The following is a 26,046-nucleotide window of genomic DNA, read 5'->3' as shown; positions in this document are numbered from 1 at the left end:
GGGCCTTTTACAGGAACACAACTATGCGCCGTTCAGAGAGTGACTTGAAAAATGGGCCTTCAAATCCCAACTTGATTGTCATACTACATGATCACATCGTCTCTCAAAAATATAGTTATTATCGACGAGTTCCACAGGAAATTCTTACCATAAACCATGACTTCTGTTTGGACTTCAGCTTTCAGCGACGATTTAAATGAATTGGTGGCAACACATTTCAAATTCAATGTACTAGAAGATGGTGGTCTGAATCCGAAGTGATATCTCTTTTCAGCCCCTTCTATCGTGGTGCTATTTGGTTCCATCTCACCCGATGGAAGACCTTGAAGTTTGACTATTGGTTCAGGGAATACTTCATCCATTTTAACAGCACAGTAAAATTCGATAATTTTGTTGTCCAAGGGACACAACTCAAAGGTGTCGTTAACAGCGCTCATCTTTACTTCCTTCGGGCCATCTGAAATAGATCCGTTACAATTCCAAATAAGCATGTCCCTCAATACCCTAGACTGTAGCAATGGTTTACTTAACCCTTAACCGAGACTGACATGAGAATACAGACAACTTCGAGAGTGGCAAAAGGGTTTTAATAGCAAAAGGTGTTTAACATTAGTAACACCATACACTCATCTCACATTTGTGATGACTGTTTTATTCATCGTGATATAAACGAGATGATGAGAGGTCCGATTTTGTGCTAACGTTTTATAATATTTAGTTCATTGCGAAGTGCTTCCCTCCACATCTAAACAGACCCAGTTATCAATCACTGCTGGGGTCATGGGGGGTGCGCAGGATAAGATAAAAGTCTCGATATCACAATGAATCCATCTAGATAGCTTAGACTGATAAGTTAGTGCTTTACAAACTAAGCTGTTGGAAATATTCAATAAATTTGATCATGCAATTAAAGAAAACAAGTTTATATAAGGAGAAAGATGCATAAGCTCTTAATCTTGATATTTCTAAGTTAGGGTTTTGGCATTAGGTTCTTCTCGATATAATATCATTTTAAAAACCATAGGTTACGAAAGATTCGACATTGCATTTCACTTGACACTTACGATTGACAAGCATATTGAAGGAAGTGGTCTCGCTGTAACAACCAGTCAAATGACAGTAACAATACGTATTGTGAAGATTCAAAGTAACCTCGAATAACATGGAGGTATCGGTGGACTCGATGACTGTTTCCACGTCTGGACACGTCAGAGATCTGGTTGTGACATTTGAACCGTCAACCTGGACACCACAGACAACGGATAACGAGTCTCCCAGTATCGTGTTGAAGGTACTTCCGTTTGTTACTGTCTGATTATTAACTTTTACAACAGTCGTGCTAGAGGGGTCTGAAATAAATTATACAGAAAAATATGTATTTCTGTGTGAATGAAAAGTTATTCTTAAAGAGAAAAGAATACAACGAACAAAGCTACAACTATAAACGGCGAAAAATGCAGATGACATGGACATTTTCCAAGAATGGAGACAACATTGATGCCAAGAGCAGCACTTCACTGGACATCTTAGGACAAAAGACGATCCAAGTGACCTTAAGGAACCGGGAGACGATCCATAGAAAAAGAGCTGATAGAGGCTCTCCTACATTGTATGTTGTTGGTCTCCTTGCATTCCAGAGACATAAATGAGAGTCAGTGGTAGATGGCCTTTGATCCCCATTAGCTACTGGAGCTTAACAAAGTAAGTCAATAAGTAAATAAAATGGTATCTAATCAATTAAGTAAGTAATGTGAGGACAATTTCCTATCCAACAGCAAAACTGAACATTCAGCTCGAGATATGAGGCCGATCAAATGATATAACATTTAATTTTGGGCAGAAACAACCCTGTTGAATTTTAGATTCCAATTTTACACATGAGTTTAGTAATAAATAATGAGCAGTTTAAAGTAATAGAATTATGCGCAGTTCAGAATGGGACTTGAACCTTGGGTCTTCCGATCCGAACTTAATTGTCCATTGTAGATGCTATAATATACGCTTACCGTAAACTATGACTTCTGTTTGGACTTCAGCTTTCAGCGACGATGTAAATGAATTGGTGGCAACACACTTCAAATTCAATGTACTAGAAAAAGGCGGTCTGAATGTGAAGTGATATTTGTATTCACCGCCTTCTTTCGTGGTGCTATTTGGTTCCATCTCACCCGATGGAAGACCTTGAAGTTTAACTATTGGTTCAGGGAATACTTCAACCATTTTAACGGCACAGTAAAAGTCGACTGTTTTGTTGTCCAAGGGACACAACTCAAAGATGTCGTTAACAGATCTCATCTTTACTTCCTTCGGGCCATCTGAAATAGATACGTTACAATTCAAATTAAATATGTCCCTCAATACCCTAGACTGTAGCAATGTTTGACTTAACCCTTAACCCAGACTGACATGAGCATAGAAACATCTTCGAGAGTGGCAAAATGGTTTTAATAGCAAACGGTGTTTAATATTAGTAACACCATACACTCATCTCACATTCGTGATTATTGTTTTATTCAGCGGGATATAAACGAGATGATGAGACGTCCGATATTGTGCTATCGTTTGTCTAGGATTTAGTTCATTGCGATGTGCTTCCCTCCACATCTTAACAGACCCAGTTATCAATTTACTGCGGGGGTTAAGGGGGGGGGGGATAAGAAAAAAGTCTCGTTGCCACTATGAATCCACCTAGATAGATTAGATTGATAAATTAGTGCTTTACAAACCAAGCTGTTGGAAATATTCAATAAATTTGATCATGTAATTAAAGAAAACAAGTTTATATAAGGGGAAAATGCATGGTCCCTTAATCTTGATATTTCTAAGTTACGTTTTAGGCATTAGGTTCACCTCGATATAATATCACATTAAAACCGTGGGTTACGAAATATTCGACATTGCATTTCACTTGATACTTACGATTGACAAGCATATTGAAGGAAGTGGTCTCGCTGTAACAACCAGTCAAATGACAGTAACAATAGGTATTGTGAAGATCCAAAGTAACATTGAATGACATGGAGGTATCGGTGGACTCGATGACTGTTTCCACGTCTGGACACGTCAGAGATCTGGTTGTGACATTTGATCCGTCTACTTGGACACCGCAGTCAACGGATAACGACTCTCCCAGTATCGCGTTGAAGGTACTTCCGTTTGTTACTGTCTGATTATTAGCTTTTACAACAGTCGTGCGAGAGGGGTCTGAAATAAATTACACAGAAAAAAAAATTATTATGTGTGAATGAAAAGCTATTATTAGAGAGAAAAGAAGACAACGAACAAAGCTACAACTATAAACGGCCAAAAATGGAGACGGCAATGACATTTTCCAAGAATGGAGACAATATTGATGCCAATAAAAGACTATCCAAGAGACCTTAAGGAACCGGGAGACGATCCATAGAAAAAGAGCTGATAGAGGCTCTCCTACATTGTATGTTGTTGGTCTCCTTGCATTCGAGAGACATAAATGAGCGTCAGTGGTAGGTGGCCTTTGATCCCCATTAGCTACTGGAGCTTAACAAAGTAAGTCAATAAGTAAATAAAATGGTATCGAATCAATTAAGTAAGTAATGTGAGGACAATTTCCTATCCAACAGCAAAACTTAACATTCAGCTCGAGATATGAGGCCGATCAAATGATATAACATTTAATTTTGGGCAGAAACAACGCTGTTGAATTTTAGATTCCAATTTTACACATGAGTAAATAAGTAGCCGTTTAAAGTAATAGAATTATGCGCAGTTCAGAATGGGACTTGAACCTTGGGTCTTCCGATCCGAACTTAATTGTCCATTGTAGATGCTATAATATACGCTTACCGTAAAACATGACTTCTGTTTGGATTTCAGCTTTCAGCGACGATGTAAATGAATTGGTGGCAACACACTTCAAATTCAATGTACTAGAAGAAGGCGGTCTGAATGTGAAGTGATATCTGTATTCACCGCCTTCTTTCGTGGTGCTGTTTGGTTCCATCTCACCTGATGGCAGACCTTGAAGTTTGACTATTGGTTCAGGAAATACTTCAACCATATTAACGGCACAGTAAAAGTCGACTGTTTTGTTGTCCAAGGGACACAACTCAAAGGTGTCGTTAACAGATCTCATCTTTACTTCCTTCGGGCCATCTGAAATAGATACGTTACAATTCAAATTAAATATGTCCCTCAATACCCTAGACTGTAGCAATGTTTGACTTAACCCTTAACCCAGACTGAAATGAGCATACAGACATCTTCGAGAGTGGCAAAGGGGTTTTAATAGCAAACGGTGTTTAACATTAGTAACACCATACACTCATCTCACATAAGTGATTACTGTTTTATTCATCGTGATATAAAAGTGATGATGAGACGTCCGATTTTGTGCTAACGTTTGTATAGGATTTAGTTCATTGCGAAGTGCTTCCCTCCACATCTAAACAGACCCAGTTATCAAATTACTGCGGGGGTTATGGGGGGGGGGGTAAGAAAAAAGTCTCGATACCACTATGAATCCATCTAGATAGATTAGATTGATAAATTAGTGCTTTACAAACCAAGCTGTTAGAAATATTCAATAAATTTGATCATGCAATTAAAGAAAACAAGTTTATATAAGGGAAACATGCATAAGCCCTTACTCTTGATATTTCTAAGTTAGGTTTTAGGCATTAGGTTCACGTCGATATAATATCACTTTAAAACTGTGGGTTACGAAATATTCGACATTGCATTTCACTTGATACTTACGATTGACAAGCATATTGAAGGAAGTGGTCTCGCTGTAACAACCAGTCAAATGACAGTAACAATAGGTATTGTGAAGATCCAAAATAACATTGAATGACATGGAGGTATCGTTGGACTCGATGACTGTTTCCACGTCTGGACACGTCAGAGATCTGGTTGTGACATTTGAACCGTCAACTTTGACACCACAGACAACGGATAACGACCCTCCCAGTATCGCGTTGAAGGTACTTCCGTTTGTTACGGTCTGATTATTTGCTTTTATAACAGTCGTGCGAGATGGGTCTGAAATAAAATGAGCAGAAAAAAACATGTTGTATTCTGTATGCATGTAAATTGATTCTTAGAGAGAATAAAGCTACATTGGTTATATCGATATAGTGTATAGATAAAAAAGTGACGTTACTCAGCTGTACGTTATAGTTTTAAGCCAATATTTTTTTTTTGGAGTAATTCATACTAAATTGTTTTAGTCAGAATATAATTATTTAAGGTTACACATAGCTTTGTGCGTTGGTACGTTATATCCAGTTTACGAATTGTGACCTTTTCGCCCAACACATAGCGTCAATAGATCTCAAAGCCTTTGCAATTAGACCTGCAGTTCTATTTACAAAACGATGACATCAACATTGATATTGATACAAGTAATTCTTCCGCGTCTTTAGACCCATGCAACGTGACACGAACAATAGGAATTGCATGCTATCCTCCGGATCTGACGCGAGAAATTCAGAAAGTTTCTTCCGCCAGATCAACCTGACCTAGCTACCGAAATACGACTGGGCGAACAGATAAGGGGTCAGAATTTTTTTAAAACTTTTACTGGGAGTCAATCGGGGCCCCTTTTGCAATTGAAATATATGCTCTACTAATTGGATTATTGAGACCCTAAAGTTTTAATAGTAATAATAATAATAAGGATAATAATAATGATGATGATAATAATGATAATAATAATAATAATATAATAATAATAATAATAATAATAATAATAATAATAATAATAATAATAATAATAACAACAATATTATTATTATTATTATTATTATTATTATTATTATTATTATTATTATTATTATTATTATTATTATTATTATTATATTATTATATAATAATAATAATAATAATAATAATAATAATAATAATAATAATAATAATAATAATAATAATAATAATAATAATAATAATAATAATAATAATAATAATAATAATAATAATAATCAGATATACTATATTTTTCCGACAGAAAATACAGTAAATGACAAGGTACTCGCTTTCCACATGAGTGAATGCTAGTAGAAAGTCTTCTCTAAGGAATCAAAAAATGCACCAATTAATGCGGGGTTAAACCCCGGACCTTCTAGTTCGAAGGAGAGTGTCATACTAAAATAACACATAGCTGCATGTCGTTAAATTGTATTTTTGAAAATGTATTCCACTCAAAGAGTCTTCATTGTGCTTCATTTCTTCTTTAAGGTTGCAAGAGCAAATCAACAATTTATTTCATACAGTACAAGTTTTTAGATTGGTTAAGATATATTTTTAGACTTGTAATTCAGCAATACTCTCTCTGCTCCTCTCCCCTTTCTCTCTCTCTCTCTCTCTCTATATATATATATATATATATATATATATATATATATATGTGTGTGTGTGTGTGTGTGTGTGTGTGTGTGTGTGTGTGTAGTCAAGCTCTACTCAGATTCTAATTCGAACGTAGTCAAATAGAAAAAAAATATTTGACTTAAAGTGTATTGATCAAAGAGAAAATGTATTGATCTTGCCACTGGACAAGCTGAGAATCTATGGACATTCTTAGAATGGCGCAATATCTCTTACACGTGCTCAAAGCGAAATACAATAGGTTCCTAGCCAACAGCAAAGCTTAGAAAGAATCATGACAATGTTAGGCGATATTACAACAATATTAAAGTACTCTGGTACTCGTTTTACACCAGAGTGCGATGGGAAAATTTGAGTAAAGAGCCTTTCACAAGGACTCAACCATGTGCCACTTGAGCGGGACTCTAACCCAGGACCTTTGGATCGGAAGGCTAGAGCCATAACACTAGACCACACAGCCGCACATTACAAGATATCCTACTGATGAACGAGCGACGAACACATTATCAATCATTGAACAGCAATACGCACTGACCGTAAACCATGACATTTTTATCATGTTCTGATGTCTTTGATGAGTTCAATGGGTTGGTGGCAATACACTTCAGGTTCAGGTTACTCGAAGATGCTGGTCTGAATGTGAAGTGATATCTGTATTCACCGCCTTCTTTCGTGGTGCTGTTTGGTTCCATCTCACCTGACGGTAGGCCTTCAAGCTTGACCAGTGGTTCAGGGAACACTTCTTCCGTTTTGAGCGCACAGTAAAAGTCAATAGTTTTGTTGTCCAGAGGACAGAGTTCAAATTCATTTGCAATGGCATTGAGCTTCATATCGCCTGGACCATCTGTAAAAAAATTGAGAGCGTTTTATTTCTAATATCTAAATTGGATAACCAAGGTCTCACCAGAGCAACAGATTACCAGAAAATGAGTGTTTAAAAAGATAATCCCCCCCCCCCCCAAAATACTTTTTAGTATACATATCATTGTGTAGCATCCACTAATTATAATTACGTAAATCGTCCTACGAGAATCCTCTTTTAAAAATGAAATACCACAATAGCTTATATTAGAATGAGATGCAACAGTTTTAATACGCTTTTAGATTGCTATGTTTTTTTCTAAATTTCAAAACAGGCATCGCTGTTACCAGCCAGGGACAAATTTTACAGTTGTGTATGGTATGAAATGTTGGCCTCTTAAAAGAGTAACACGAACACAGCACCAACAGATCAAAGGTCGAGCGCCCATTCTATCTATATATTCCGTATCTGTATAAGCTTCTTTAGTATCAGCTACTAATATTTTTTAGTTTTTGTTTAGAAACTTTGCTTGTTTAAGTTTTTGAAGGGGTGGGGGATTTTAGTACATGAGACTTGAGGATGTGGGTTAAAACAGTATTATAATCAAATTTTAGTCAATTCAGTTGGAATGTAACGTGTTTGGCACTGTTGATATGGGTAATGCGCCAACAGAAGGCTAGAGGGTCACATATCAGTAATATAATCAACATTTTCTTAGAATTCTGTTGAAATGTAATGTGTGTGGTGTGATTATTACAGGCATTAACCTGACTTAAGGTTTGAGGGTCACACAGTAATATAATCAAAATTATTTAGGAGTCTGTTGGAATGAAACGTGTGTGCCATCGTTAGTCCAGACATAACCGAACATAAGGCTTGAGGTCATGGGTCACACAGTATTCTAATAAAAATTTACTTACTTATCACCTGGAATGTAACGTATGTGGTGACTTTTGTAATTCTAGCAACTGACATAGCGCTTGAAGTCAGACAGTAATAAAATCACAATTTACTTACAAGCCAATTAGAATGTAGCTTGGTATGGTGTCGTCAGTAACATGGCATAAGGCCTGAGGTCACACGATAATATAATCAAAATTTACTTAGAAGTTGAAATGTAATTTGTATGTTGTGATTAGTACAACCTGACAAAAGATTTGAGGGTCATGCAGTGATATAATCAAAATTTGCTTACAAGTCGGTTGGAATGTAGCTTTGTATAGTGTCGTCATTGTCACAGTAAAGATTGTTCACAATTATCTTATTAAATTTTATTTTATTAAGAACTGAATTCATCTCACTCCAGTTATATTTCGGTAGGCTTAGATAAACTTTACCTTCTAATATTAGATCGTCTTTCCTTTTATAGCCTTCCCTCGAATTAATTTCTAATTAGTGAATACTTTTCGTTCTACATTCTGTCACGTAGCCACTTATTATAAAAGCTGATAGGTCTAACATTTGACACTCACTTTCTCTCCACAATCTATGCCGGACGGCCAGTCACTTTATTCCTATATATATATTGTAAGATTTTTATCTTTTGGGACTTTGTAGATATTATATCTACACCATTAAGACGCCGGAGCTTTTAACTTTGATTGTATAATCTTCAAGGATCAAACCCAAGCCCGCTGTACTACACTATAACCTCTTACCAATTGCCTGGAAGTGGAATTTTACGAGTCCAATCCTGTTATCAGAGGAATAGATCATCCAAGCTCATCAACTGCCTGGAAACGTAAACTTATGAACCTGACATATTATCATAAGTTACGTAAAATATTCATATCTCTATTTGTAACTGCCACGATCACTGTTTATCTCTTTTAATTAAATTTCATCATTATTTTTATTTCATTGTAAACAAATCGTTAATTGTTTTTCATTTATAGTAACTAGTAAATTCTGGGGCCCCATTCTACATATATCTTTATGCATAGTCGAGTAGCTCTTTACTCACTTGAGACCATGACATTTTGGAGGGGACACATATAAAGAATTGAATTTATTTAGTTACTTATATCTATTTCATCTAACTTTAAAGTTTAATTTGTAAAACTCTTAATTGCCCCACTTGATCATATTTTAATTGAACTCCCTATTTACAGGATTAATTTTTTTTTCTTTTTCATTTCTTCATTTAAATGGAATAGCAATTTATCCATTCATTCTTTCATTCAAATTGAATAGCATTTTATTGATTCATTCCTTCATTCATTTATTCATTTATAAATTATTCATTCATTCATTGTTCATTCATTTATTCATTCATTCATTCATTCATTCATCCATTCATTCGTTTATTCACTCATTTATCCAATCATTCATACATTTATTCCTCCCTTCATTCTTTCATTCATACATTATCCATTCATTCATTCATCTATTCACTCAGTTTTTCATTCATTCATTCATTCCTTGTCCACTTTGTTATTACATCACTCATTTCATTTTGTTGTTTGCCTCATTCATGAATTGTTTTCAATATGTTTACATTCCATAACGATTCATTCACCTATCATCCAATCACTCAGTGTTGTGAACACATTTTGTAACTATTGTAAATCTTACGATATTTTATTGTTTTGTATTTCAGACATCACTGTTAAACACTCTTCAATGCCTAATTACAATTGTTGAACAACCATTGAACAAGAGAGAGGTCCCAGCCACGAACTGAGTTGGTAAATATATCCTTCATTATTCTCTTTTACATGAGTTGGGCATCACATAGTAACTATAGACATCGTGATTTGTTTTGCATAGTGATTTGTTTTAAATGCATTTTTGGCATATTACTGTTACCGAAAACCACTTTATATTATGTTCTGAAAAGTGAGTCTTTAAAAACTAAATAAGAATAAAAGGAGTCTAATAGCCGTCGTGTTATATTTAGTGATAGATAACTTGGGATTATTTTGGCATCCTATTATTGTTATCACACTCTAGTATATTAGCGTCATTGCGAATAATTGTACACAAACTAACGACGAGTCACACACATTGGTGATACATTTTTCGTAGTAACATAGTTTGGAGTACACGCGATTGACACATTGTTATTGACACAAGTCATAATAACTCCGCATTGTATTGACACATTGCTTTATAAGATATAACGATAAAAGGCATCAAATTCAACATACATAATAAGTTGAAATAAGAGAGAGAGATTTCTAAAAATAGAACAGTTCATTCCAGTAAGTGTAAATAAATAAAACAGTCAGTAACAGTATCCTGTCAATATAATATATATATAAAATATCGTAACTAATTTATTGCAACATGGAAGCATATAAAAGATACTTAAGTCTCGCAAAGGACTTAGAAATACCCCAGGAAAGAATATTTTCATGGTGCGAAGAGAAAGTAAAAGAAAAAAAAGAACATGAAGAAAGAATTCGTAGAGAAGAAAATGAAGAAAGAATTCGTAAAGAAAAAAAAGAACACGAAGAAAGAATTCGTAGAGAAGAAAATGAAGAAAGAATTCGTAGAGAAGAAAATGAAGAAAGAATTCGTAGAGAAGAAAAAGAACACGAAGAAAGAATACGTAGAGAAGAACGAGAAGAAAGAGTCCAAGAAAGGGAACTAAAAAGACAAATAGCTTTAGCAGAAGAAGAAACCAAAAGGACCCAAATGATGCTGGAAATTGAAAAAACAAAAACCGGTCATGAAAGAAAACATAATAATAGTGATAAATTTTTCGTGAAACTTCCACGCATGCCAACATACGATGAACGTTCAGACTGTCTAGAATCCTTCTTACACCGATTCGAAGTTCAGGCTAAAGGTTATCGTTGGCCAGAAAGCAAATGGGCCACAGCCTTGATTAACTGCTTATCTGGAGAACCGCTAAAAGTTTTCTATACCTTAACAACTGAAGATGCAGATGACTATGGAAAAATTAAAGACGCTCTACTAAAAAGATTTAGATTAACGGAAGATGGTTACCAGGAAAGGTTTCACACTGCAAAACCGGAAAGTGGAGAAGACTTTAATACATTCGTGAACCGAATTACTCAATTTCTAAATCGGTGGCTTGAGTTGGCAAACGTAAAACAAGACGACTTCGCAGGTCTTTACTATCTCACGCTGAAGAATCGAATCTATCAAGCTTGCAACCCAGATTTAGTCGCATTCTTTAAAGAGAGAAAGCCAGAAAACTTGGACAAATTAAAAATCTACGCAGAAAACTTTAACAGCGCACATCCATTGACACCCCTTAGCAGAACATTGAAGGAACCATACTACGCTGCTGCTGCTCAGAGTCCAGGTACTTCTAAAGTTCAGTACTCAAATAGAACGAGCCGATCAATCACTCGGAACACGCAAGTAAAACAGGATGACCATAGTAACAAACCATGGAACAAACAGTTCAATAGAGACCATAGCCGACCCTATCAAAACAAAACAAGAAATAGCACTGACAATAATACTGAGTATAAGAAAACCAACAAACCTATAATTAAATGTCAATATTGTGGAATGAAAGGCCACACAGCAGACAAATGTTACAAAATCGTGGGATATCCAAAAGAAACTGCAAATGCATCACTCCAAACAGGTGTAAACAATCAGACACGAGTAATGTCAGGAGAAAATATAAATGTGTATTGCGTGAAAGGTATGTCACTTTTAACACAAACTCACAAATCAGGATCGCTATTTTTTTGTGAAGGCAAAGCTAATGGAACTGATTGCAAAATATTGAGAGACACAGGATGCAGTACAGTAGGAATAAAAGCATCTTTGATCAATGACGAAGACAAAACTGGAAAAACAGTACAATGCATCACATTCAGTGGCACAATCGAAACCTTTGAAACAGCTAACGTGTACATAGAAACCCCATACTATACAGGAATAGTGGAATGCTGTATACTTCCCAACCCCGTCGCTGATGTTATTGTTGGCAATATAAAAGGTCTTAAAGACAACCCAACAGATGTAAAAGAATGGTCATTAACCCAAGAAACAGCTTGTCTAGCAGAAACAAGAAAGATGACTAAGACAACAGAGAAGCCAATGACTATTTCTCTAGAACCACAACAATTTGACAGGAACACGTTCATCGAAGAACAGAAAAAGGACCCGACTTTAACTTCATATTTCAATACCGCAAACAAAGGGACGAAATCAAAAGTTGAATACATCATTGAAAAAGATATTCTGTTCAGGTTACATAGGAAAAGAAACAAAATAGCTAAACAACTGGTCACGCCGAGTATTTACAGAAACAAAATCCTTGGAATAGCGCACGATTCAATAACTTCTGGACATCTTGGGAGCTCTTCCACATTGAAGAGAATATCCGAGAATTTCACATGGCCTGGAATTACTAAAGACGTCCGAGAATATGTGAAATCGTGTGACACATGCCAAAGAAGAGTCGCAAAAGGCAGAATACCGAGATTGCCATTAGAGACAACCCCAGTTATTGAAAAAGTTTTTCAAAAAGTTGCAATTGACATTATAGGCCCTTTAACAAAATCAGATAGAAACCATACACACATACTAACACTAGTCGATTACGCAACCAGTTTTAGCCAGAAGCGATAGCATTGAAATCAACTACATCGGATCACATAGCTGAAGCATTGATGACAATTTTTACTAGAATAGGCATACCAAATGAGATACTGTCGGACAATGGACACCAATTTACATCACATATGATGCATGAAACCATGAAACTCATGGGAATCCAACACTCATTCACAACTCCCTACCACTCCCAAGCAAATGGTCTTTGTGAAAGATTTAATGGCACTCTAAAGAATATATTAAGAAAAGTGTCAGCAGAAAAACCAGATGATTGGGACAGATACTTACCAGCAATCCTATTTGCATATAGAGAAATACCCCAAGAATCTACAGGCTACTTCCCATTTGAGTTGATGTATGGACGATCACCTCGCGGCCCGATCAATATAGTAGCCGACATTTGTAAAGGGAATGAGGAGGACAATAACGAAATTATGTTTGCTTACGAATATGTAAGAAACCTGAAAGACAGAATAGAGGATACATGTAAGCTAGCACAGGAATCCGTCACTAAAAAAAGCAGAGAAATACAAGGAATACTCCGATCGAAAAAGCAAGTCAAGAAAATTTGAGATTGGTGACAAAGTACTAATACTCTTACCCGATGACTCGAGTAAACTTTTAGCTACATGGAAAGGACCATTCAAAATAACAGCAGTAAAATCTAATGTTAATTACGAGATTAAAATTAACAACACAACAAAGACATTCCATGCAAATATGCTAAAAAAGTATTTTGATAGAGACACAGTGTCGCAACCTATGTTTACTAATATCGAAGCTTCAAATGCAGGATCAATCATACCGTTGGTCATGGGACACAGACACCCGAGACAGAAAAACAAACAAAAATCGCACAATTGCAACCACCTAAGACAAAAAAAGAAGTACGCAAAGTACTTGGGCTCCTAACTTTTTACAGGAAATACATTTACAACTTCGCGCACATCGCGACACCGCTAACAAATCTGACAAAGAATGGGTCACCGAACAAAATTGTTTGGACAGAAGCGTGTCAGAATAGCTTTAACCAATTAAAGGCATTACTCTGTTCAGAACCAATTCTTAAATTACCCGACATATCAAAAGAATTTGTTGTAAGAACTGACGCGTCTGATAAGGGCATCGCAGGTGTACTATTACAGGAACATGAGGGAACTCTAATGCCTTGCTTATATGCAAGCAGAAAATTATTGGAGAGAATCACGATACTCTGTAATAGAGCGTGAAGGACTGGCCATCGTCTTTGCTTTAAAGACATTCAGCAGATATCTACTGCTAAAAGAGTTTGTGGTCGAAACGGACCATAAACCACTCACGTACATAAGAAATAACAAAATGAATAATAGTAGAGTACTAAGGTGGAGTCTATTTTTGCAAAATTACACTTTCAGTATCTCTCACATACCAGGTTGTGAAAATATTCACGCCGACCTACTTTCTCGATTAGTGTAATGACGTGAGAAGGGTATAACTTAACCTCCCATGCATACTGTTAGTTACCTCGCAAATTATGCCAAATCAGAACACACAAATTCGATAATTTTATTTGTAAACATGATGACCCAACTTAATGTAACATTGAGTATTGTTTGGATATATATACCATACCCATTCATGATTTGGGAAATCTCCTCTTTATCTATCATTGTTATGAATTTTCACTCATTTATGATTAATAATTGAAATGTCAATATTCCATTTACATTTTCATTCATTTCATTCAGTAAATTACCTTCATATCATCGACTTAAATCATGCTTCATTGCCATCACTATTGTTTATCACAATGATTTGTAATCACATTGCCATCATGTTGTTCATCACAATGATTTGTAATCACAATCTTTCATTGTTATTGTCACCCATTCATATACCTACGTTAATATAAACATTTCCATGTCTAGTTAATAAATAATTTAATTGTAGCACAAATCATAACAATGGATTAATGCTAGAGTATCATGATAGTAAATTTACTTCCGTTTGTAAAATCTATCTTTCCCATAATGGTTAAAGAGTATATTTTAAACGTGGGTGGGGGGTGTCACGGTAAAGATTGTTCACAATTATCTTATTAAATTTTATTTTATTAAGAACTGAATTCATCTCACTCCAGTTATATTTTGGTAGGCTTAGATAAACTTTACATTCTAATATTAGATCGTCTTTCCTTTTATAGCCTTCCCTCGAATTAATTTCTAATTAGTGAATACTTTTCGTTCTACATTCTGTCACGTAGCCACTTATTATAAAAGCTGATAGGTCTAACATTTGACACTCACTTTCTCTCCACAATCTATGCCGGACGGCCAGTCACTCTATTCCTATATATATATATTGTAAGATTTTTATCTTTTGGGACTTTGTAGATATTATATCTACACCATTAAGACGCTGGAGCTTTTAACTTTGATTGTATAATCTTCAAGGATCAAACCCAAGCCCGCTGTACTACACTATAACCTCTTACCAATTGCCTGGAAGTGGAATTTTACGAGTCCAATCCTGTTATCAGAGGAATAGATCATCCAAGCTCATCAACTGCCTGGAAACGTAAACTTATGAACCTGACATATTATCATAAGTTACGTAAAATATTCATATCTCTATTTGTAACTGCCACGATCACTGTTTATCTCTTTTAGTTAAATTTCATCATTATTTTTATTTCATTGTAAACAAATCGTTAATTGTTTTTCATTTATAGTAACTAGTAAATTCTGGGGCCTCATTCTACATATATCTTTATGCATAGTCGAGTAGCTCTTTACTCACTTGAGACCATGACAGTCATTATCCTGACAAAAGACTTGAATTCTCACAATAATATAATCATAATTTACTAACAAGTGAGTTGGAATGTATTGTGTTGTCAGTAACGTGGTATAAGCCCTGTGTTCACACAATAATATAATCAAAATTTACTTACAAGCCAGTTGGACTGTGGCGTTGGTGGATTCATTAGTGCAGGACGTTATCTGACATACACATCTTGACTGGTTGTTAGATGGAGTTAGCTGGACTGAGAGAGATGCTGTGTTGTTTCTGGACACGACTCGATCGTCACCACACACTAGGGCCGTATCCATGACGTCATATCTGCTTTCATCAACATTACAAACCACGTGATACAACCCTTTTGGTACAAGATGATGGCTTCCGGTAGGAAATAGAGTCTCATTGATATATAATTTCGGGGCGTAAGACTGTTTCAGGACTGAAAATATACGATGAAAACAAAGCTTTGAGTTTAGTGACAACATTCAGCAATGACTTGGGAAGATTATCATGTTAACAAAAATGTATATAGTTTACCGAAGTGAGAACCATAGATGGACAATACAAGGAAATGTCTATCGAACGACGATTTTTTGCCTGCACATATGAACACCATAAATCGCTTCTTAATTCTGATATTTATACCAACTCAAACAACGCTACACGTCAGCATTGGCTATGCACCAGTGACATGTTGTATTCCCCTAAATTGTTGTTCGCTCATTGTGTACACGAGCACTCATTTCACAACACATTATACAAGAGATGGTTACTATTTGTTTGTTTCAAATTTGGCGGAGAAAAGAAAACAAAAATCAATCTGAAACCAAAATGTATTCCTTGCAAAACTGTTGTATCTAAGTAAATGGCTTTATAGGTAGGATGATGATGTCTTGGCGTATAAACTATTTACCCATATGGGACTGCCGCAGTTCATGCTTTTTTCGCCATAGGTGGAAAAAATCTAATAGTAATAAATCTAATAATAATATTGTTATCTTGCAAAAATGAAGATATACGTGTAAGTTCAAATGGACTGTATTTGTAGAATTTAACAAACTATTCTTATGACTTTTATTTTTTACTTATATTCTATGCACTTATTATTTATGAAATAATTTTTTCTATTCATTCATTTATTTATCGGTTCATTTATGTCTTACAAAATTATCCGCATTGCAAAGCTGACTGATGAAAGTCTAATACTATAATGTGACATAAACTTGACGTGGAATTAGTCATAAATAACTTACCATAATACTGAAAAGCTTGACTCTCTGCCTTGTATGTATCGGTCAAAAAGTTCAAGGCCAGACAATTAAATTGAAGGTCACCAGGCGACTGCGGTTTAAAGGTAAAGTGGTATCGATACGAATTGGACTCCGTTGTCACGTGGCTTGATATGATAGACTCCAGTGGTAAGCCCGGAAGTGTAACGTTAGCGGTAGGGAAGTTGTCTTTGCCTACGTCACAGTATATCTCAATACTTCGGCACTTTATGATGGAATGGTGCTTCTGGCTGGCCGTGACAACTGACGGGCCATCTGGATGGGAATCGGGATAGCATATTGTTCACAGCGCCATATTGATGAGTTACTTAATTTAGATGACTAAATGTTGGAGCAATTAAACAGACGGGAGAATAATATATACAATTGCAAGACAAATTATACATTGTTCCCCTAACAAATTAACCCTGAGACTAATCTAAGTGTTCTTGTGATTATTATATAAAATCTGTCACCCACTACCTCAATATGGTGACAGGAAAAGTATAACCAAAATTCAATATTACTATTGAATGATTGAACATGGGAACCCATCCAATGTACCGTTTTGACGTGATAAGACACAACTAAAGGCCTTTCGTGTTTCACGTTGAGTGTCTCAACGGCTATGGTGTCCAAATCGCGCCTAGTTGCTGCTCTCTTGATAAAAACACATCGGCCTATAGATATATGAAAATGAATGTGTCTCTTCAACCCCAAAGGGACATTTATCATTTTATCAGGGGCATTTCCAATAGAAAACTGGTATAATACAGGCGTATGCCACAGTATAGCACCTCAAAGTAAGGTAGGGCAACATAAGTTGCTCAATGCTACTCAGCACGACGGGACGTCAGAGGTAGGGTTGTTGTTTTTAAAAATAAATACTTACAGGCAAGTTGAAGAACGGCGTGTGTTGTGTCGTTGGTACATGTATTGACTCGACACGTGCAAATGGTCCGGTTGTTGGAGTGCGTCTTGGAGACTGTTATAGCTGCTGTGTTGGCTCCGGAAGTGACGTGATCATCGCCACACGTGAGACTCAAATCAACTACGCCACTTCTCGATTCGTTGATGGCACACATCACATTGAATGATCCCAGGTTTGTGAAGTTGGTTACCCCATCAGACAGTATCGTGCCGTTCATGGTTAGGATCGGGTTGTAGGAGGGTTTCAGAACTTTATTTATTTGGGATGAAATCAAAAGTATTTTTAGTTCAGACATTTGAAAAAGGAAATAATAGATAGAAAGTCTTTATCTAACCTTGTAAAAGTTACAAGCATTATGTTCTCACCTCTTGTATATTCTCCCAGTGTTTTTTTTTAATGTATATATATATATATATATATATATATATATATATATATATATATATATATATATAATTTTAATATTTCAATGTTGGAGTCAGTCTACATCGATGTTTCAGCCCTTTTCAGCCATCGTCAGGACAGTGTGTGTCAGGACATGTCGAGCACTATTCGTACCATATTTGTATCCAACACGATCCAATATATATATATATATATATATATATATATATATATATATATATATATATATATATATATATATATATATCGTATGTATATATATATATATATATATATATATATACAAATGTATGTATGTGCGTGTGTGTGCGTGTGTGATTGTGAAAATGAGCATGCTCCATAGTTTCAGGAGCGTGAATTATTTTAATGCTCTCACCTCTTGTGTGTTTCATCGTACAACGTTGTTAGTCCCTTATAAAAATAATGATATATTTACGAAACAAGTATTTCATGAAGTAATATTATCACAACCCCTTCCGTATGAAGGAAATCATGATTTTACTATAGCATAGTAGCAAAATGGTCATGACGCATCCCTAGTATCCTTTGAAAATACATGTAGAAATCTAAGACATACAATTCTCCGCATCCCGTTTTTACTAAAATTAGATTTGGGCACGTAATATATTAGGGGCGGGAGGAAATTGCAATGTTTGGATGGCATCATAATTCGGATACTTAATACTCTTACATTCATTTGCCTATTGTTTGTTTCAGGGTTTTTTGTTGTTTTGTTTTGTTTTGAGGATTTTACGAAGCCTGTAAGTTTTAGGTCAGAGGGTCAATGAGATAGAAAAAACGGGATAAATATTATCTAGATTTTCTATTAGAAACACACGGGAACAAGAATGACAAAGGGGGGCTCGACAAATATGGATCGGAAGTAGATTCCAAGAGTAAACTCTCAATGCACTTAGTTGATATCACCAAAAAGTTTCACCTAGACAACGAAGAGGAAAACCCTCAAATGCTTACTCAGTATTATATAGAAATCAAAAACACAATAATATGCACATTTGACAGTTTCCTTCTCAGCCAAGGACTCCGGCCAATGTCAAGACAAAACCAAGTAACCTCATTTAAAGAAAAGGACAGAAATCCCAAAACATCAAAGGAATCGAACAGCCTTCTAGAAGAAATTGTCCACGCGTGGAATTCTTCAGAAACGTCTTGTCTGTGTGCCTAAGGTAAACTACAGAGCAACATTAATTGTCAACATAGTGGCACTGACTGCCCTAACCCGAAAAGGAAAAAGAAGAAATCAACATGGAAAGGAAATTCAGTACAGGGGGATAGAAGAGGTACAGGGGGATAAAAGATGTACATGGGGATAGAAACGCTGCAGGGGGATAGAAGAGGTACTGTGGGATAGAAGAGGTACTGTGGGGTAGAAGAGGTGCAGGGGGATAGAAGAGTTACAGTGGGGTAGAAGAGGTACTGTGGGATAGAAAATGTACAAGGGGATAGAAGAGGTGCAGGGGGATAGAAGAGTTACAGTGGGGTAGAAGAGATAGAGGGGGATAGAAGAGCCACAGGGGGATAGAAGATGTACAAGGGGATAGAAGTGGCACAGATGGATAGAATAGGTACTGGGGGGGGGGGATAGCAGATGCACAGGGGTATACGAGAAGACAGAGCAATAATTTCTCCCCGTCCTGTCATGGAAGGTTAAAAAGAACCCCACCAAGTTGATTTCTATATTTTTGATCCTTTAAAATTATATATACTTTATATTGTTAACCAACGTCACAGTTCGGTATGTGTTGAAGTCAACGTGTACTTATTTGCAGGTCTGATAACCCGGATCCTTACAGAGTCATTGTTGTAATGTAAATCTTTTTAAAATGCTATAAAATATTGTCCATTACAACAATGTTAAACTAGGCCCATAGTTGAGGTTCGGATGTCAGACCTGCATATATGTCGGTTGGAGTGGATATGATTCTAAAAAATGGTACTCTTTGTGAAAAGTACAAAACTTGGGGTAAATTCACTCATCTTATTGATGGGAAAGTGAATATAGATATATAAGAAGTATACATCTAAATATCATATATCGAAATATATATTTCGTATATTTATATATTTCATATATACATTTTTACAGAATGTTCACTTTATGGCAACTGTTTCATATCAACATAATCCCAGTCGAACAAGGTGGGTTACCTTTACTATTGCAGATATTCAATTTTAAATCAAACCAAGAATGCAATGTAACTTTTTTTGAATCAATAATTAATATAGTTTACTCCTTCCAACATACCATAAAACTCAGTTCTTATTGTGTTGCTCTCTGTTGTCAAGGTCTCATTCAAAACATTGGTTGCCATACACTTGAATGTTTGGACGCCATGTGTTGCAGGTTTGTACTTGAATACAAACAAATGAGATGAGTTTTCCAATCTGTATTCATAATTAGACATGTTGTATTCAGAGCCCACGTTCAAGATGACTGAGACGTTGGGATAATAGTCTAGAACGTCTAATTCACAGACAATTTCCTGGATCTCGTCCTCACAAAGCACTGTCAATTCACCAAAGGAAGGATCGATGCTGACACTGGTAGGTCCGTCTGTTGATAGCAACGTTATTATCAACTTCAAATTATATGCATTTAGAGTGGTTTTTAACATTCACAATTGAAATATTATTGTAGAGTCAAAAGCTGATTCTATCCCAGACCACACAAATATTGCGTTTATCTTCAAGATCAAAGCTGACACGGTTTAGTGTGAATAGGATAGGATAAATAGAATTGACTGTAATTATTTATTGTAGCATCTCTACATCTCATAATCATGACAATAGTGTGCTCTGTGTGCTTTAAATTGGGAATAATACAATGACATGAAATACAAGATTTATAACGATTATCTCATAACACACATAACTGACACAGACATATAAAATCGAGATAATACAATACAGTAAAAGGCAATATCCAAAACACTTCGCTTAAAATTAAAGTCCTTTAAATCATGTTTGATGGTTAGTGCATGTCTTGCAATTTTAGGGTGAGAATTCAAAACTGATGATAATAATTGCAGTGATAATGATAAATGAATAAAAAATATTAGGTGATGATAACACAATCACGTGGCTATCCGTCAATACTCACAGATGACCCCCAGTATAAAGGTAGTTGTACTGGCATTCTTACACTCGAATACCGTGCATTCACACATCATAAGGTTTAACGACTCCATGGCAACGAAACTCATTGAAGTCTCGTCTTTGACGTGAATATTGGCGAGATCTCCACAAGACAACGTGACGTTGATAGGACGGTCCCTTCCTTTGGTGACGTTGTGGCCACACGTGATATCCAATGGAATTCCTAAGTTGAACATGGGATGACTCATATGGCTAACGGTAACATCATTGATTGTGGTCACATCCGTAATGCCCAGAAGACCTGTCAAATGTGTTTCAACATACAAGAAAAAAATGTTAGGATTTATTATAACATTTGAACCACCACCTCAAAGCGGTATTAATTCCACCCCGACCATTGGAAAACCCTATCATTTCTTAGTAAATACGTGATCGTTGAATCATGCTTTGAATGCGTTGAATAAGTAAAAAATATTCAACGATTGCAGATTATTTTCGAAAATTTCATTGGGTTAAAAAAAGGTGTAAGAGACAGCTGATTGGCAATCAAGAATAGTCTTTGGTGCGCATGATTACAAACTCAACGTTTAAACCTTTTTCTACTTCTTTTTTCCCAATTGTCATTTTAAAAGATGGAGAAAAAACACAACTTATGGCGAATCGAAGTATAAATATCCTGCAATTGGTCAGGAAATATCCAAGAATCTGACTTGGTGATGTGGAGTTATCAAATTCATTTTTATTGTCGTGCAAGCTCGTTGTGTTATTTGGCCGATAAAAATAACTCGTTTAATCAACACGAAGAAATGAACGAATCGTAAATTATGTCATAGTAAATTATATGCTGGAATTTGAATTAATAACTGCAAATGTGTGAAAGAGGACGGTCAACGTGCACTTATTTGCAGGTCTGATAACCCAATGCCTTATGGGCTCATTGTTGCAAAAGAAATATTTCAAAAAAGATGCAAATATAGTCCTTTACAACAATGTTAAACTAGGCCCATAAGTGGGCTCGGATGTCAGACCTGCATATTTGTACACGTCGGTGGGGATAATCTATCTTTGATTTGGTGTAGGATGGATAATATTGCTTGAATTATAAATAATCTAAATGTCCAATTCCTCATCATTTTATCTCTAAATTGACTTAAAGAATTCTAATCCACCGTAACATAACACTGTATCAAAATGCCGGGTCACATTTTATTTGGGTTTCTAGCTAATACTAAAAACAAGACGAAAGTTTGGATACTGTGCTTTTCAGAACGCCTTTGATATAACCGGCATAGTTTCTTAAACAATGAAGGATTTTTAATTACGTTTGGTAAGCAACAATTGAAAAGTTTTTTCTTGTAGTTTGTGAAATTTCGGATGTTTCTCATCTCAACTATGTGCTGAAACAGGGTCATATTTTTTCTGGTTTGTTTTTCTTGCAATCAGCACCAAAACTTGAAATAGTTACGTATGTTCTGACAATAAATGTAGGTTTCCTTTACTTATTTTACATGATCTTATTACTACTACTATCGAGCACTACAATATTTACAAGTAAAAGACAACACTCATAGATCATATATATGAGTGTTGGTGGGTACTTGTCGGTACGAGAGTGTTCGATAATTTATGTTAGAGCATATAAAAATAAATAAATTCACTGACATATTTTAAAGTCGAAACCATCGTTTCCATGTCCTTCATTTCATCAGTCAACTGATGAAATAAAAGACATGGAAACGATCGTTTCAGTTTAAAAATACATGAGCAAATTTATATATATATATATATATATATATATATATAATTTTAATATTTACCACAATGTTTGAGACAGTCTACATTAATGTTTCAGGCCTAATCAGCCATCGTCAGGACAAACAACAACAGTCAACAAACCAAACTCATGTAACACACAGTCCTGACGATGGCCGATTAGGCCTGACACATTAATGTAGACTGTCTCAAACAATGTGGTAAATATTAAAATAATAATTCGCTCCATTGCTACATGTCGAGCACTTTCCGTACCATATTTGTATCAAACACGATTCAATATATATATATATATATATATATATATATATATATATATATATATATATATATATATATATATATACATATATATATAGAGAGAGCGGGAGAGCGGTAAGTTAGATCTGGCAGAAAGTACTTTGCTATAGCTTAGCGGCCTATCTAAAGAGAAGCAAAAAATTGCTATTGTCATTTTCACGCTACCAAAACTGAGATCAACTCCGTCTCCATGGGCCTAATGGCTCTGAAGGACTACTCTACTAGTGTAGAATGTAATTTCATTTCATACTTATAGCTTGCTTACCCATACTGGAATATATAATGAAATTATATAAAATACTATGTGTTTTATCTATATCTATTTCAATATCTGGAATTTATAAGTTTCTGTATGATTAAAATAACTCGAGCAATTTTTTAGGGGCGTTATCCACTAAATGTGCTCAAATCGCTTTACAAGGATTCCTTGACAACAGTAACACTTGATAGTTGGGAATAGACATGTTAGTCAATATTGCATTGCCTTCTTTCGGACCAAGTAACGCTGATAACCTAAAGCTACCCACTTTTACAAAGTAAGAGAATGTGAGTAAAAAGCATTTTCCATGGACTTAACGATGTACCGTTCAGCGCAGAACTGGAACCCTGGATCTTCCTATCCAAAGACGAGTGTCACACATCACAGACCACCTTTAATGCCACCCTAAACCCAATTTAGATAGTGACCACTCCGCCTATGGTGAGAGGTCATAATATAAAAATGTGAGCTTTATATAGCGCAATATCCACTAAACGTGCTCAAAGGGGTCCCTGGCCAACAGCAACAGTTAGCATGTAGGACAGGACATGACGCCTGTTAGGCGAAATTACATTTTTTTCGGACAGAGACAACACTGTTAACGGCCAGGTTCTCATTTTACATCTGAGTACGGTGAGAGAATGTGAATAAAGAGCCTTCTCCAAAGACTCAGCTATGCTCCGACCGAGGCTCGAACCCAGGACCTTCCGATCCGATAGCGAATGTTATACCACTAGACCACATAGCCGCACAAATATATCCCACTCTCTCATCAACATGGAATACTCACAGCATTGTCGTCCATGGAACCGGTAGCCGTCAATACATTTGCACGTCCCACCCAGGCAAACTGTGTCATTGTAAAATTGACGTTCACAATCATTCACCCATTCGCAGGGCAATCCCTCTAGAATTAGACAAGAAAAATAGACTATTATAAAAGTGAAATAAAGAAAATCCGATAACAAATCGTATGTCTAGGTATATTCTGGTAATGATCCTTCCCACCAAATCGAAGCATCAGTAACACACTGTATAGTCACCTGGAACAACTACAAAAGACGTCTTACTTACTTACTTACTTATCCGAACCAGCGACCACCTGAGCTCTAGCCCTTCGGTCTTGTTCCATGACGTAGAAGTTAGACGTCTTTTGTAGTTGTTCCAGGTGACTATAAAGTGTGTTACTGATGCTTGGATTTGGTGGGAGGAATGTGCATCTCAGATCTTCAAGAGGTTGACATTCAAGCAAGTGGTGTGTTACTGTTTCATTGGGGTGTTGACATAGGGGGCAGGAGGGGGATGTGTCTTTTGTAATTTTGCTTAAATGGTTGTTGAGCGGTATGTGTTGTGTTCTTAGTTGAAAGATGATGCTTTGCTGGTGTCTTCTGAGCTTATTTAGGCAACCAGTCTTTACAGGAGTGGTCATATGGGAAAACATACATCTACCCGTGGTGCTCATTGCCCAACTGTTCATCCATTCTTCTCTCTTATTTGTTTTGATTATTTGTTTTGCTGTGTCTAAGGATACTGGAAATGATGGTTGTAAAAGTGTTGATCCGAGTCTGGCTAGTCTGTCTGCATTGTCATTTCCTGGTATATTTGAATGTCCCGGTATCCACTGGAGAGATAAGTCTACTCTGTGTGTTGTAAGGAATTCATCTAGTTGAGATCTTAAACTATTCAACGTTGAGGAGAGTTTATCTAAATCGAGAGCTTGGAGAACCGATTTGGAGTCTGTGAAGATGACAGTGTTTTGAAGTTTTGAAGGGTTTAGCTGGAAAACAGAAGAGAGGTGTCGCAGTGAGGCTTCTATTGCAACTGCCTCTGCCTCGTAGTTTGAGCAGGAGCTTCCGCAAGAATTGTGGATTTTATCACAGGTTTTATCTGGGTATTCTACTAAAAACCCATACCCAGCATTTTTAGTTCCTTTGTGGGCAGATCCATCTGTGTAAACATGTATCCAGTTGTCTGGGTATTCTTGTATTGTCTTCATTGCTAATGTTTGTATATCTGATTTGTTTTTATTTCTTGTTGTTTCTTCTACGAGGTTAGTCTTTATTTTTGGAAGTTTTAGTTCGGCGTATGGAGGTTTTTGACTGATTAAAATAGATTTTTCTCTGTTTTCTGGGAGTCTGTGTCTTTCATTCAAGTTGTTAGCAATGTGTAGCAGGGATTTTTGTTTTAATCTTGTTCTTGGTTTCCATTTCTCTGCCAGAATTCTGTTTGGATGGTTTTCCTCTTTTCGTTTGTATCTTTCAACCATTTCAAGCACTGCTGATTCTCTGCGAAGTCCAAGTGGTTCCACATTAGTATGTATTTCACATGCTGCTGTGGGTGTCGATCTCAGGGCACCGGAGATGAAGCGAAGGGCTTGGTTTTGTACTCTGTCCAAGGTTTTGTGTATGTTTTTACTACCTACATTTTGAGGGCTAAATTGTAGTCCATGACGGAACGCACATAGCCTAAATAGAGTTGTCGAAGCGAGTTTTTGTCTGCT

At 36.0% G+C, this 26,046-nt stretch overlaps 1 protein-coding gene across 1 annotated transcript in view; it reads right to left on the bottom strand.

The window, feature by feature from the left end:
- Positions 1–26,046, bottom strand: part of LOC144958982 (uncharacterized) — a 96,178-nt gene that overhangs the window by 39,081 nt on the left and 31,051 nt on the right. The window contains exons 9-21 of the mRNA XM_078891282.1: positions 24,337–24,453; positions 21,219–21,515; positions 20,364–20,672; positions 17,654–17,941; positions 16,747–17,037; positions 15,645–15,932; positions 6,899–7,207; positions 4,738–5,022; positions 3,826–4,134; positions 2,920–3,204; positions 2,007–2,315; positions 1,065–1,349; positions 149–457 (exon numbers count right to left, since the gene is read on the bottom strand). Coding sequence (XP_078747408.1) covers positions 149–457; positions 1,065–1,349; positions 2,007–2,315; positions 2,920–3,204; positions 3,826–4,134; positions 4,738–5,022; positions 6,899–7,207; positions 15,645–15,932; positions 16,747–17,037; positions 17,654–17,941; positions 20,364–20,672; positions 21,219–21,515; positions 24,337–24,453 — 3,681 coding nt within the window. The remainder of the gene's footprint in view (positions 1–148; positions 458–1,064; positions 1,350–2,006; positions 2,316–2,919; positions 3,205–3,825; positions 4,135–4,737; positions 5,023–6,898; positions 7,208–15,644; positions 15,933–16,746; positions 17,038–17,653; positions 17,942–20,363; positions 20,673–21,218; positions 21,516–24,336; positions 24,454–26,046) is intronic.

The sequence above is a fragment of the Berghia stephanieae genome, chromosome 13 (genome assembly GCF_034508935.2).
Source record: "Berghia stephanieae isolate SIO BIC M18660-M18661 chromosome 13, UCSD_Bste_1.3, whole genome shotgun sequence".
Taxonomy (NCBI): domain Eukaryota; kingdom Metazoa; phylum Mollusca; class Gastropoda; order Nudibranchia; family Aeolidiidae; genus Berghia; species Berghia stephanieae.
The sequence above is the reverse complement of the archived record's forward strand: the minus strand, read 5'-3'. Positions and strand labels throughout refer to the sequence as shown.